This window comes from Scyliorhinus canicula, chromosome 13 (genome assembly GCF_902713615.1).
Source record: "Scyliorhinus canicula chromosome 13, sScyCan1.1, whole genome shotgun sequence".
NCBI classification, from domain to species: Eukaryota; Metazoa; Chordata; class Chondrichthyes; order Carcharhiniformes; family Scyliorhinidae; genus Scyliorhinus; species Scyliorhinus canicula.
Window position 1 is genome coordinate 104,259,316 of NC_052158.1, and position 14,369 is coordinate 104,273,684.

General features: G+C 52.1%; 1 protein-coding gene across 13 annotated transcripts in view; it reads left to right on the forward strand.

Moving 5' to 3' along the window:
• LOC119976006 (coiled-coil domain-containing protein 150-like) overlaps positions 1 to 14,369 on the forward strand; it is a 154,911-nt gene that overhangs the window by 59,130 nt on the left and 81,412 nt on the right. For all 13 annotated transcript variants that reach the window (XR_005462849.1, XR_005462843.1, XR_005462845.1 and 10 more), the window contains one exon: positions 1,523 to 1,606. Coding sequence is in view for 3 of the 13 variants with exons in the window: in XM_038816036.1 (XP_038671964.1) it covers positions 1,523 to 1,606 (84 nt within the window). In the remaining 10 variants the exon portion in view is untranslated. The remainder of the gene's footprint in view (positions 1 to 1,522; positions 1,607 to 14,369) is intronic.

The window sequence follows — 14,369 nt, forward strand, 5'->3', positions numbered from 1 at the left end:
CTGGCACGCAGCTCTCCAGTCTCTTGGCCAGGACTTTCGCGAGTATCTTGGCGTCTACATTAAGCAGCAAAATGGGTCAGTACGATCCGCATTCCGTCAGTCTTTGTCTTTTTTGGGTATCAGCGATATTGTGGCCTGTGTTAGCGTAGGAGGCAGTGTGCCCCTCGCTAGCGAGTCTGCAAACATATCTCTTCGGTGTGGGGCCAGGGCCGGTGCAAATTTTTTATACAAGTCCATTGGAAACCCATCAGGTCCCGGTGCCTTCCCCGCCTGCATGGAGCTGATGCTGTCCATGATTTCTCCCAGACCTGTTGATGCTTCCAGTTCCCCCGCCTGTCCTCCCCCACAATTGGCATGTCCAGTCCATTAAGGAACCGTTCCATCACCGCGCCCCCGTCGAGGGGCTCGGAGGTGCTCTTATCCCTTCTGAGTGTGCTCAAATACTAAACCTTTCTGATCACCCCGGTCTGAATTTCTTCACCTCTGTAAATGTAGCCATACATTGAGTCCTAGCTGCTTAATTTTTCCATTCTCCTAGATCCAACACTACCCCAACCATGTTTCCATTCCTGTCCAAACACAGTCAGATTCTTTATATTTGGAACTTAAACATAAGACTGAACTTCATACAAACTTTAGAAAGAGTTAAAAGAATAAAGGATCGGACAGGAGAAGGATGTAGAAGTGCAAGAGAAAAGATGAAATTGTGCTATAGAGACGGACAGAAAGAAAAACAGTGACAGAATAGATGAAACAATGGGGTGGACAGGTTTACAGAATGAGCTGAGCGTGAAGAATGAAAAAACTCTTAAGACAAACAGATGCAAAGGTGATGACAAAGTCTCCCTGAACTGTATGAAGAACAACAGTTAAAAAGGGAAATAGACAGACGAACGGCAGAGAAAGAGAAGAGGGCTAATTGTCAGGTGGAAAACTGACTGGATCAGAACTGCCACCTATTTTGTACCCCACCCGATTTTACTTTCTTTGAAATGGAAAGTAAAATTAGATGAGGTGTAAAATGTGTGGGTGATCCTCAACTGTCAGTTTCTCAACAGATTGGTTAGGTTTAAATGATTTCCAAGAACTAGAAAGTCGGAAACGAGGGACAGTTACATGGAGAGAGAAGCATAGACATTTTATGTTCCTTTATGTCTGTGACAATAACACAAAATATTTATGATGTGGAGATGCCGGAGTTGAACTGGGGTGAGCATAGTAAGAAGTCTTACAACACCAGGTTAAAGTCCAACAGGTTTGTTTCAAACACTAGCTTTCAGAGTACTGCTCCTTCCTCGAGTGAAGGAAGGAGCAGTGCTCCGAAAGCTAGTGTTTGAAACAAACCTGTTGGACTTTAACCTGGTGTTCTAAGACTTCTTCCAAAATATTAAGCCTAATATATACCATTTGTGTATCTAATTATGCTGTCATGTATGAAAATAGGGAAGGGGTTAATAAATTATTTTCTGAACATTTAAAATTACACCAGTCACTTGTTAAAAACTGTCCTTTTCTTCCGCAGCATGCACAGGAGCAGGTAGAGCACATCCTTGTTGAAATAACAGAGAGTAAAAGCAAATTGGCATATGACAAGGGAAGGCTACAGGTATTATCCAAGTTTTAAAATATATATTTTTATTGGTTTTGTAATTATTTACAAGAACATATGTTGTCTATAATACACAGTAGCACTAATATAGATATACAGCCAAACTGAAAAGAGGAAAAAAACGCAAACGGGGTCTACAAACTTAGTATGTGCACAATGAGGAAAGAAAAAGTAACCAGGAAAATAAATCATGTGGGGAAGACGGTCAGTTATGTCTCCCTCAGAGGGAACAGAGCCCCGGAGGTCAGCCGGCACGACCGTATAGTTGCACTCTTTGCTGCATCCGTACCAGTGGTCGGCCGGGCGTGTTTTGTTCTTGCCGCTGTGGTCGCCTCCCTATGTGCCCTCGTCTTTTATCTCTTCTGGTTCCCCTTTCCTACTTGCCCTGTGTTTCTCTTGGCATACCCCCCCACCCCCATTTTTCCCCAACACCCTTCCTCTCTTTCTTCCATTGTCCGTTTTGTTTCCATATCTTGGAACGGGCTGGTGAATAGCCTCCACATGTTGTGAAAGCTTTCCCCTGATCCCCGAATGAGGCTTCGGTGGGCAATAAGGGAGGCAAGGATTAGGGCGTCTGACCCTCTCCCCATAAAGAGCTCTGGCTGCTCCAATTCCCTTAATACTGCCACCAGCGGGCACAGTTCCACCCTCACCCCCACACCTTGGGCATAGACTCAAAAAAGTCTGTCCAGTAGCTGAAAGTCTGGGACAGGACCAGAACATGTGGGTGTGGTTTGCCGGACTTCCCTGGGACCGTTCACATGTGTCCTCCACTTCTGGCAAGAACCTGCTCATTCGTGTTCTAGTTAAGTGCACCCTGTGCACCACCTTTAGCTGCATTAGGCTCAGCCCTGCGCATGAGGAGATGGAGTTTACCCTATTTGGTGCTTCGATCCAGAGGCCTCTCTCTATGCCTAACTCTTCCTCCCACTTCTCCCGTGTCTCGTAAAGAGGTGATGTACCTCCTCTAGTAGCCATCTATACATGTCAGCGTAGTTACCGTACCCCAGTTTGCCTGCAGTCAGGAGTCTGTCCATTGGGGAGTATCCTGGTAACTGGGGGAACATCGCCGCCTCCTTTCGGAGAAAGTTTCTAACTTGCTTGTATGAAAGCTTGTTTCCTTTTGGAGCTTGTCTGCAAATTCCCCCAGGGTCACTAATCTGCCATCCACATATAGGTCCCCTACCATTAGTAGCCCTTTGTCCTGTCTCCACCTTTTAAAGGAGGCATCCATAGTCTCGGGGTGAATTTATGGTTCTTGCAGATTGGAGCCATGTTGGACATCGCAGTCAGATCAAAATGGTGTCGCAGTTGGTTCCACGTTCTCAGCGTGGCCACTACCAGTGGATCCATGAGTATCTGGCTGGGGGAAATGGGAGTGGGGCCGTAGCCAGTGCTCAAAGGGATTTGCCTGTCCAGGCATTTTCCTTCGCCCTCTGGCCACTCCCTTCCCTCACCTACTTTAAAAAAATATATTTTTGTTAGGGTATTTGCAATTTTTATAATAATAATAACAGTGACATAAACATGGCATAATAAACATTTCCTCCCCATCACAATCTTCACACCACCCAACAATAAAACAACAGACTGGGCCTCCCCACCCCTTTTGGAATTCTGCTTCTGCTGACATTTTAATTTTCCCCGAGAAAGTCGATGAACGATTGCCACGACCGGGTGAACTCTAGCATTGACCCTCTTAAGGCAAACTTTATTTTCTCGAGACTAAGAAACCCAGCCATGTCACTAACCCAGGTCTCTAGACTTGGGGGCTTTGTGTCCCTCCACATTAATAAGATTCGTCTCCGGGCCACCAGGGAGGCAAAGGCCAAGACGTCAGCCTCTTTCGCCCCCTGAACTCCCGGCTCTTCCGACATTCCAAAGATCGCCACCTCCGGACTCGGCACCACCCGTGTTTTGAATACTGTAGACATCGCCTCAGCGAAACCCTGCCAAAACCCTCTGAGCTCCGGCCATGCCCAAAACATGTGGACATGATTTGCCGGACTTCCCACACACCTCGCACACCTGTCCTCTACCCCGAAAAACTTGCTCATCCGGGTCACCGTCACGTGTGCCACCGTGGTGGACTACCTTGAATTTTAGCAGGCTAAGCCTGGCACATGATGAGGATGTGTTAATCCTGCTTAGGGCATCCGCCCACACACCCGCCACTATCTCTCCCCTCAGCTCGTCTTTAGCTCCTCAACCGAAATTTCCTCCGATTCCATAAGTTCTTGGGAGATGTCTGATTTATTCCCGTCTTCCACCCATGTCCTGGAGACTACTCTGTCCTGTATGCCCCGTGGCAGCAGCAGCAGGGAGGCCTGAACTTGCCTTTTCAAAAAGTCTCGTACCTGCAGATACCTAAACCCATTTCCAGCTGGCAATTCAAATTTATCCTCCCAGGCTTTCAAGCTGGGGAAGCTCCCTTCCATAAATAGATCCCTCATCCTCCTAATTCCCGCCCTTTGCCATCTCCGGAATCATCCAGCCTACCCGGTACAAACTGATGGTTATTATAAATCGGGTCCAAACCGATGCTCCCTCCACTCTCTTGTATCTCTTCCACTGCCCCCAGATTCTCAGAGCCGCCACCAACACTGGACTTGTGGAGTATTGGGCCTGCGAGAACTTGAGAGGTGCCGTTATCAGTGCTCCCATACTTGTGTCTTTACATGACGCCGCCTCCATTCACTCCCATACCGACCCCTCCCCCACTATCCACTTCCTATCATGCTATATTTGCTGCCCAGTAATAATTGTAGAAGTTCAGCAGCGCCAACCTTCCCCCCCCCCCCCCCCCCCCCGCGCCCCGCCGACAGCGCTCCCGCAACACTTTATTCCCTTTTGGAGTTTTACCCGCCCACACAAAGCCCAAAATAACCTTATTCACCCGTTAAAGAAAGGTCTTCGGGATGAAGATGGGGAGGCACTGAAAGACAAACAGAAATCTGGGGAGGGCCGTCATTTTCACGGTCTGTACCCTCTGCGCCAGTGATAGTGGGAGCATGTTCCATCTCTTAAAGTCCTCTTTCATTTGTTCTACAAGCCGGGATAGGTTTAACTTGTGCAGTGCCTCCCATTCCCGAGCCACCTGGATTCCCAAATATCGATAGCTCCTTCCTACCATTCTAAATGGCAGCTCTCCCAGTCTCTTCTCCTGTCCTCTTACCTGGATCACAAACATCTCGCTTTTCAATTTATACCCCGAAAAATTATCAAATTCCCCTAGGATCCGCATAACTTCCCCCATCCCCTCCAGCGGGTCCGAGATATACAAGAGCAGGCCATCTGCGTAGAGCGAAACCCGGTGCTCCACTCCCCGCCCTCCAAACCAGCCCTTTCCAGTACCTAGAGGCTCTTAATGCCATGGCCAATGGCTCTATGGCCAGAGCAAACAGTAGCAGGGACAGGGGACACTCTTGCCTCGTCCCTCGGTGTAGTTTAAAACAACCCAACCTCAACCGGTTCATACGCACACTAGCAACTGGTGCCTGATAGAGCAATCGCACCTAGTCAATGAAGCCCTCGCCAAACCCAAACCTTCCCAGCACCTCCCACGGGTAATTCCACTCCACCAGATCAAAAGCCTTCTCCGCATCCATCGTGACCACCACCTCCATCTCCCCTCCTTCTTAAGGGCATCATAATAACATTTAGGAGCCTTCGAACATTGGCCGTGAGTTGCCTGCCCTTTACAAACCCCGTCTGGCCTTCCCCTGTCACCCCCGGGACACGATCCTCTATCCTTGTGGCCAATATCTTAACCAGCAGTTTGGCGTCGACATTCAGTAGAGAAATTGGCCTGTATGACCCGCATTGCTCCGGATCCTTCTCCTGTTTCAAGATCAATGAAATCGAGGCCTGTAACATTGTTGCGGGGTGGACTCCCTTCTCTCTTGCTTTATTAAATGCCCTCACCAGCAGTGGGCTCAATATCTTCGAAAACAAATTATAAAATTCCACCGGGTAGCCGTCCAGCCCCGGGACCGTGCCAGATTGCATGCCCTCCAACCCCTCCATTATTTCTTCAATTTCAGTTGGGGCTCCCAGCCCTTCCACCAGATCCTCATCCACCCTCTGGAACCCCAACTGACCCAAGAACTGCCTCACCCCCTCCATCCCAGCCAGGTGTTCCGACTCTGTAAAAGTTATTAAACACCTCATTCACCCCCCACCCCGGTCCAGGACCGTGATCCCACCTCTACTCTCCCTATCTCCCTGGCCACCTCCCTTTTTCTGAACTGGTGCTCTAAAATTCTGCTTGCCTTTTCTCCAGACTCATAGATCGCCCTCCTTGCATTCCTCGGCTGTTCCACCACCTTCCCTGTAGTCAACAGCCCAAATTCCACCTGTAACTTCCACCGCTCCTTCAGTAACCCCGCTACCCGGGGCTTCCGAGTATCTCCTGTGCAACTGGAGTATCTCCCCAATTAGCCTATCACTCTCAGCTCATTCCACCGTGGGCCTGTATCGAGATTAATTTGCCTCTGACCACTGCCTTCAAAGCTTCCCAGAATGTTGCTGCAGGGACTTCCCCCATATCATTTGTTTCTAGATAGTTCTGGATGGACTTGTTCACCCCTCCACAGACCGCTTCGTCTGCTAACAACCCTATATCCAGCCTCCATAGCGGGCGTTGTCCTTTCTCCAAACTAACCCGTAGATCCACCCAATGTGGGGCATGATCCGATTGCTGAGTACTCAATATCCGACACCCCCGGTAGTAGAGCCCTGCTCAGAACAAAAAAGTTGATGCGAGAGTATACCTTGTGGACTTGGGAGAAAAAAGAAAACTCCTTCGCTCTTGGCCATCCTAACCTCCATGGGTCTACTCCCCCCATCTTTTCCATAAACACCTTCAATTCCTTTGCCACGGCTGGCACTCTCCCTGTCCTAGATTTTGACCGGTCCAATTCTGAATCAATGACTGTTAAAATCTCCCTCCATGATCAAGTTATGTGACTAAGTCTGGGATGTTACCTAACACCCGCCTCATAAATTCCACATCGTCCCAGTTCGGAGCATATACGTTCACGAGTACCACCCACACCCCTGCCAGCTTCCCACTCACCATTGTGTACCTGCCCCTGTGTCTGACACGATTCTCCTGCCTCAAATGTCACCCATTTATGAATCAGAATTGCTACCCCCCCTGGTCTTTGAGTCCAGCCCTGAGTGGAATACTTGGCCAACCCACCCATTCCTCAATCTAGTTTGGTCTGTAACCTTTAGGTGTGTCTCTTGTAACATTGCCACGTCTGCCTCCAGCCCCCTCAGATGCGCGAACACGAGAGCCCTCTCGACCGGCCCATTCGGCCCTCTAACGTTCCATGTAATCAGCCTGGTGGGGGGACTCGACGGCCCCCTCCTGCCGACTAGCCATCACCCTTTTTAGGCCAGCCTCCAGCTCGCGTCTCCGGCCGTCTCGAGCCTGCCGTAGGGCATCCTCCATCCTCGACCTCCCATTTGTCCCCTAGTAACAGTTCCTCCCCTGTAGGCAAAGCAGCTACACCCGCCCTCCCTCACCATCTGGTAACTGGACCAGAAACCCAACCCCCCATATCAAGCTCAAGGTCATCCCCCCCCCCAGTGTGCTTCCGTGAACCAGCTGACCTAGCTGACCTGATAGCTCACGCCATGGCACCAAACTGACTGTTTCCCCATTGTTATCTCCCCGCCCCGCTTGGAAATACATATTCAAAGCATCACATTCCCCAGTGAACAAACAGTTGAAAAAACAGTGGGAAAACAACCACAGAAACACACCCCCTCCATCCAGCTCCCAGTAAAACAAAGTTAATTTTAGACCCAGAAACAGCCCCATATTGCACATAACAATTTACATAGATGATTTGGAGTTGGGGACCAAGTGCAATGTGTCCAAGTTTGCAGATGACACTAAGATGAGTGGTAAAGCTAAAAGTGCAGAGGATACCAGGGGCGAATTCTCCGACCCCACGCAGGGTCGGAGAATCGGCCAGCAGCGGCGTTAATCCCGCTCCCGCCGGGTTTTTTTATTCTCCGACCGGCCAAAAACTGGCGTTGTGCAAATCCCGCCGGCAGCCTCTGAAAACAGCTGGCGCCGGCGGGATTTCATTATATTTTTCTTTCACCAAATCTCCGGCCACGGGTCACGTCGGCGAAAAAACAGAGTAGCTTTAAAACGGCGTCAACCATTGATGATGGTTGACGCCGTTCAGTGTCCGAGGGCGAGTGGGGGGGTTGCGAGTGCGGGGTTGCGAGTGCGGGGGGGGGGGGGGTTGCGAGTGCGGGGTTGCGAGTGCGGGGGGGGTTGCGAGTGCGGAGGGGGGGTTGCGAGTGCGGGGGGGGGTTGCGGCGTTGGAGGGAGGGTTGCGGCGTTGGAGGGGGGGTTGCGGCGTGGGGGGGGGTTGGGGGGGGTTTGCGGCGTTGGAGGGGGGGGTTGCGGCGTTGGAGGGGGGGTTGCGGCGTTGGAGGGGGGGTTGGGGTGGTGGGGAGGGGGGTAGGGGTGGTGGGGAGGGGGGTAGGGGCGGTGGGGGGGTAGGGGCGTTGGAGGGGGTAGGGGTGGCGTGCAGAGAGGGGGGGGCGACGGATGCCTGGGGCCAACGCACCGTCGCCCCCCCTCTGCATGCCGCTGCCCCCAACCACCCCCCTCACCACCCCTACCTCCCTCTAACGCCCCTACCCCCCTCACCACCCCTACCCCCGTCCCCACCACCCCTACCCCCCTCCAACGCCGCCCCCCATCTCTTGCAACGCCGCAACCCCCCACCCTCAACGCCGCAACCCCCCCCTCATCGCCGCAACCCCCCACCCTCAACGCCGCAACCCCCACCCTCTCAACGCCGCAACCCCCCCTTGCAACCCCCCACCCTCAACGCCGCAACCCCCCACCCTCTCAACGCCGGGTACCCCCCCTCAACGTAGGGTCCCCCCCCCCTCTCCTCTCAACGCCGGTACACACCCCCCCCTCACAACGCCGGTACCCACACCCCCCTCCCCCTCCCCCTCCCTCTGAAGGCCGGTACCCCCCCCTCCCTCTGAAGGCCGGTACCCCCCCCCCCCCCCCCCCCTCTGAAGGCCGGTACCCACATCCCCCTCCCTCTGAAGGCCGGTACCCACACACCCCCCCCTCCCTCTGAAGGCCGGTACCCACACACCCCCCCTCCCTCTGAAGGCCGGTACCCACACACCCCACCTCCCTCTGAAGGCCGGTACCCACACACCCCCCCCTCTCTCCTCCTCCCCCCCTTTCCTTCCTCCTCCCCTCCTTCCTTCCTCCTCCCCCCCTTCGTTCCTCCTCCCCTCCTTCCTTCTTCCTCCTCCCCTCCTTCCTTCCTCCTCCCCTCCTTCCTTCCTCTTCCCCCCCTTCCTTCCTCCTCCCCCCCCCTTCCTTCCTCCCCCCCTTCCTTCCTCCCCCCCCCCTTCCTTCCTCCCTTCCTTCCTCCCTCCTCCCCCCTTCCTTCTTTCCTCCTCCCCCTCTTCCGTCCTCCCTCCTCCCCCCCAGCGGCGTGCAGAGAGGGGGGGGCGATGGATGCCCGGGGCCAACGCACCATCGCCCCCCCCTCTGCACGCCGCTGCCCCCTACCCCAACCACCCCCCTCACCACCCCTACCTCCCTCCAACGCCCCTACCCCCCTCACCGCCCCTACCCCCCTCACCACCCCTACCCCCCTCCCCACCAACCCTACCCCCCTCCCCACCAACCCTACCCCCCTCCAACGCCGCCCCCCATCTCTCGCAACGCCGCAACCCCCCACCCTCAACGCCGCAACCCCCCACCCTCAACGCCGCCCCCCCCTCTCGCAACGCCGGTACCCCCCCCTCTCCTCTCAACGCAGGTAACCCCCCCTCTCCTCTCCTCTCAACTCAACGCCGCAACCCCCTCCCTCCCTCCTCTCAACTCAACGCCGCAACCCCCTCCCCCCCTCCTCTCAACTCAATGCCGTAACCCCCTCCCCCCCCTCCTCTCCTCTCAACGCAGGTAACCCCCTTCTCCCCTCTCCTCTCAACTCAACGCCGTAACCCCCTCCCCCCCTCTCTCCTCTCAACGCAGGTAACCCCCTTCTCCCCTCTCCTCTCAACGCAGGTAACCCCCCCTCCTCTCAACTCAACGCCGCAACCCCCTCCCTCCCTCCTCTCAACTCAACGCCGCAACCCCCCCCCTCCTCTCAACTCAACGCCGTAACCCCCTCCCCCCTCCTCTCAACTCAACGCCGTAACCCCTCCCCCCCCCTCCTCTCAACTCAACGCCGTAACCCCCTCCCCCCCCTCTCCTCTCAACGCAGGTAACCCCCTCCCCCCCTCCTCTCAACTCAACGGCGTAACCCCCTCCCCCCCCCCTCTCCTCTCAACGCAGGTAACCCCCTTCTCCCCTCTCCTCTCAACTCAACGCCGTAACCCCCTCCCCCCCCTCTCCTCTCAACGCAGGTAACCCCCTTCTCCCCTCTCCTCTCAACTCAACGCCGTAACCCCCTCCCCCCCTCTCCTCTCAACGCAGGTAACCCCCTTCTCCCCTCTCCTCTCAACTCAACGCCGTAACCCCGTCCCCCCCCTCTCCTCTCAACGCAGGTAACCCCCTTCTCCCCTCTCCTCTCAACTCAACGCCGCAACCGCCCCCCTCCCTCCCTCCCTCTCCCCCTCTCCCCCCCCCCCAACGCCGGGTATCTCTTCCTCCCACCCCCCAAACAACGCCGGGTATCTCTTCCTCCCCCACCCCCCCCCCAAACAACACCGGGTCTCTCTTCCTCCCCCCCCCCCCCAACAACAACGCCGGGTCTCACTTCCTCCCCCCCCCCCCCCCCCCCCCAAACAACGCCGGGTCTCTCTTCCTCCTTCCCCCCCCCCCCCCCCCCCCCCCCCAAACAACGCCGGGTCTCTCTCTCCCCACCACACAAACGCCGGGACTCGCCACTTCCGCAGCTGGTGAAACTGACGCGTATCGCGTCAGTCCGCTGCTGGCCCTTTCGGGAACGGAGATTACCGGCTTAAAAGAACCCCGGACGCCGGAGTCATCCGCACCGCTTTTCCCCGCCGGAAATGGGCGTCACATAGGTCCGCGGAGAATTTCGCCCCAGACGTCTGCAGAGGGATTTGGATAGGTTAAGTGAATGGGCTTAGGTCTGGCAGATGGAATACAATGTGACAAATGTGAGGTTATCCATTTTGGTTGGAATAACAGCAAAAGAGATTATTATTTAAATGATAAAATATTAAAACAAGCTGCTGTGCAGAGAGACCTGGGTCGCAAAAAGTGCATGAGTCGCAAAAAGTTGGTTTACAGGTGCAACAGGTGATTAAGGCGGCAAATGGGGTTTTGTCCTTCATTGCTAGAGGGATGGAGTTTAAGACTAGGGAGGTTATGCTGCAATTGTATAAGGTGTTAGTGAGGCCACACCTGGAGTATTGTGTTCAGTTTTGGTCTCCTTACCTGAGAAAGGACATACTGGCGCTTGAGTGTGTGCAGAGGAGATTCACTCGGTTAATCCCAGAGTTGAGGGGGTTGGATTACGAGCAGCGGTTGAGTAGTCTGGGACTGTACTCGGAATTTAGAAGGATGCGGGGGGATCTTATAGAAACATATACAATTTTGAAGGGAATAGATAGGGTAGATGCGGGCAGTTTGTTTCCACTGGTGAGTGAAAACAGAACTAGGGGGCATAGCCTCAAAACAAGGGAAAGTAGGAGGAACTTCTTCACCCAAAGGGTTGTGAATCTATGGAATTCCTTGTCCAGTGAAGCAGTTGAGGCTCCTTCATTAAATGTTTTTAAGATAAAGATAGATAGTTTTTTGAAGAATAAAGGGATTAAGGGTTATGGTGTTCGGGCCAGAAAGAGGAGCTGAGTACACAAAAAATCAGCCATGATCTCATTAAATGGCGGAGCAAGCTCGAGGGGCAAGATGGCCTACTCCTGCTCAGAGTTCTTATGTTCTTATAACACTACTTATTCAAACCAGCACAAAAGTGATTATCAACAAATCGCCATTGCAATACTCTCCCCAAAGCTCCAGCATCTTTAGCTCAAATCCAGTCTTTTTTCCATGACGAAAGTCAATGCATCGTCCGGTGTTTCAAAGTAGAATTCCCGGTCCTCATATATGACCCACAGATGCGCTGGGTACAGCATCGCGGACTTTACCCCCTTAAAGAGGGCTAATTTTGCCTGATTAAACGTGGCTTGCCTCTTGGCCAACTCCGCGCCCAGGTCTTGATAAATGCGCAGCTCACAACTCTCCCACCTGCTGCTCCGCTCTTTCTTGGCCCACAGCAGAATGTGTTCCGTGACCAGGAACCGGTGCATACATACTACCATCGTCCTCGGCAACTCGTTCACTCGGGGCTTCTTCACGAGTGCTCTATGTGCTCTATCCACTTCCAAGTGCCGAGAGAATGCCTCAGCCCCCATCAACTTCTCCAACATGTTCGTCACAAAGGCCCTCGTATCCGATCCCTCACTGCCTTCCGGGAGGCCGACGAGTCTCAGGTTCTGCATCCTGGACCTATTCTCCAGGTCCTCCAGCTTCTCCTGCATTCTTTTCTGGCGGTCATTCATCATCTCCACCTTGGTGCCCATTACAGTTATGTATTCCTTGTGCTCGGACACCTTTTTCTTCACCTCCTGGATCGCACGTCCATGGATTTCTTGATTCTGCACCACCTGATCAAGCAACGCCTTGATCGGGTCCAGCATGTCCTTCTTAAGCTTGGTGAAGGATTCTTCATAAAACTTTACCAGCTGCTCCATTCACCACTGTGCCATATCCCCGCGGCCCTGCTTCTCCGCCATGTCTTCCTGCGTTGCCAGCTCTGCTCGCGTCTTTCTTGTAAAACTTCTACTTCTCACATGGCCACTTCTGGTCCAATTCTCCATGAATCTCCGCCGATTCATCCAATAAAATCCGGGGGAAAATGGGATAAAATGTTCCAAATGTCCGTCACAGGCGGGAGCTATCAAATGTGCGACCTACTCCTCCATGGACGCCACGGATGTACGGACGTCCGACTGCTCACTCATCAATTTTTCCTTAATCAATTTAAGTGGTCCTCTTACCTCATGACCAAAAATTACTTCAAAAGGACTGAATCTGGTTGACTATTTGGGCACATCCCTAATTGCAAACAGTACGATCGAATTCCTTTATGCCAATCCTCTGGATAATCTTGACAATAAGCCCACAACATTGTCTTTAATGTCTGATGCCACCTTTCTAACATTCACTGCGATTCTGGATGGTACGCAGTTGATTTAAGTTGTTTTATTCCTAAGCTATCCATAACTTCTTTGAATAACCATGAAATAAAATTTGATCTTTGATCCGATTGTATTTCTGTGGGTAGTCCATGTCTCGAAAAGAATTTAAGTAACTCCTCCACAATCTTTTTAGTTGTAATATTGCGTACAGGCCTCTGGAAACCTAGTAGACACATCCATTATAGTCAAAAGATATTGATTTCCACTTTTCGTTTTAGGAAGCGGTCCTGCGCAATCAATTAAGATCCTTGTAAAAGGTTCCTCAAATGCTGGATGAGTATTAAGGGCGCTGGTTTTATCACTGCTTGAGGTTTCCCCATCAGTTGACATGTGTGACGTGATCGACAAAATTGAACTACATCTTTATGTAGCCCAGGCCAATAAAAATGTTTTTGTATTTTAGCTCGAGTTTTCCTTACTCCGAAATGACCTCCCACTGGTACCTCATGTGCTACATGCAACACCTCCTTTCTACACCCTACCGGCAATACCACTTGATGAACTTCTGCACACTTTTCATTTGCCTGCATATGTAACGCTCTCCATTTTCTCATCATGATATCACTTTTACGGGAATAATATTCTAGTATACACTCAGATTCCTCTTCCGTGTATGCTTTCTGATACATCCGTTTTATTTCTATATCTTTCTGTTGTAACTCCACCAATTTTCCTGAACTAAAAATATCCGCCTCATCCTCCACCTGTTCTTGTTCTTTTCCAACCATCTGATCAAATTGAACTTCAACTTTATCTTACTCTTTGATTTTTCCTCTTGTCTTAACCTGTGACTTTGCAACCTTGTTACTACACAATTTGGAAAAATCCCAGTATATTCGTTCTTCAACACTTCAGTTGTCTGATTTTCCACTGGCCCATCAACCACAGTAGGCATCACTCCCACCTGCGATCCAGCTATATCATTACCCAAGATAATTCTGTAAATCAGTATTCCTGTAATCAGTATTCCATACAAAATGATCAGAGGGTTAGATAGGGTGGACAGCGAGAGCCTTCTCCCGCGGATGGAGGTGGCTAGCACGAGGGGACATAGCCTTAAATTGAGGGGTAATAGATATAGGACAGAGGTCAGAGGTGGGTTTTTTACGCAAAGAGTGGTGAGGACGTGGAATGCCCTACCTGCAACAGTAGTGAACATGCCAACATTGAGGGCATTTAAAAATTTATTGGATAAGCATATGGATGATAAGGGCATAGTGTAGGTTAGATGGCCTTTAGATTTTTTCCATGTCGGTGCAACATCGAGGGCCGAAGGGCCTGTACTGCACTGTATCGTTCTATGTTCTATGTTCTATGATAGAGTTTCTCTATTACTCCTACTAACACTTCACCACTCTTCACTGGACTTTCCAACCTTACCTTACATAATGGAACACTGCTCTTCTCACGCTGAATTCCACATATTACCACCTTTTCTGGCAATATTCCTCCCAAACTACACAACTCCTCATCTCTTACTATTCCCCCTCTGCCTGGGGAAAGCAGGCGGCATAATCAAAGA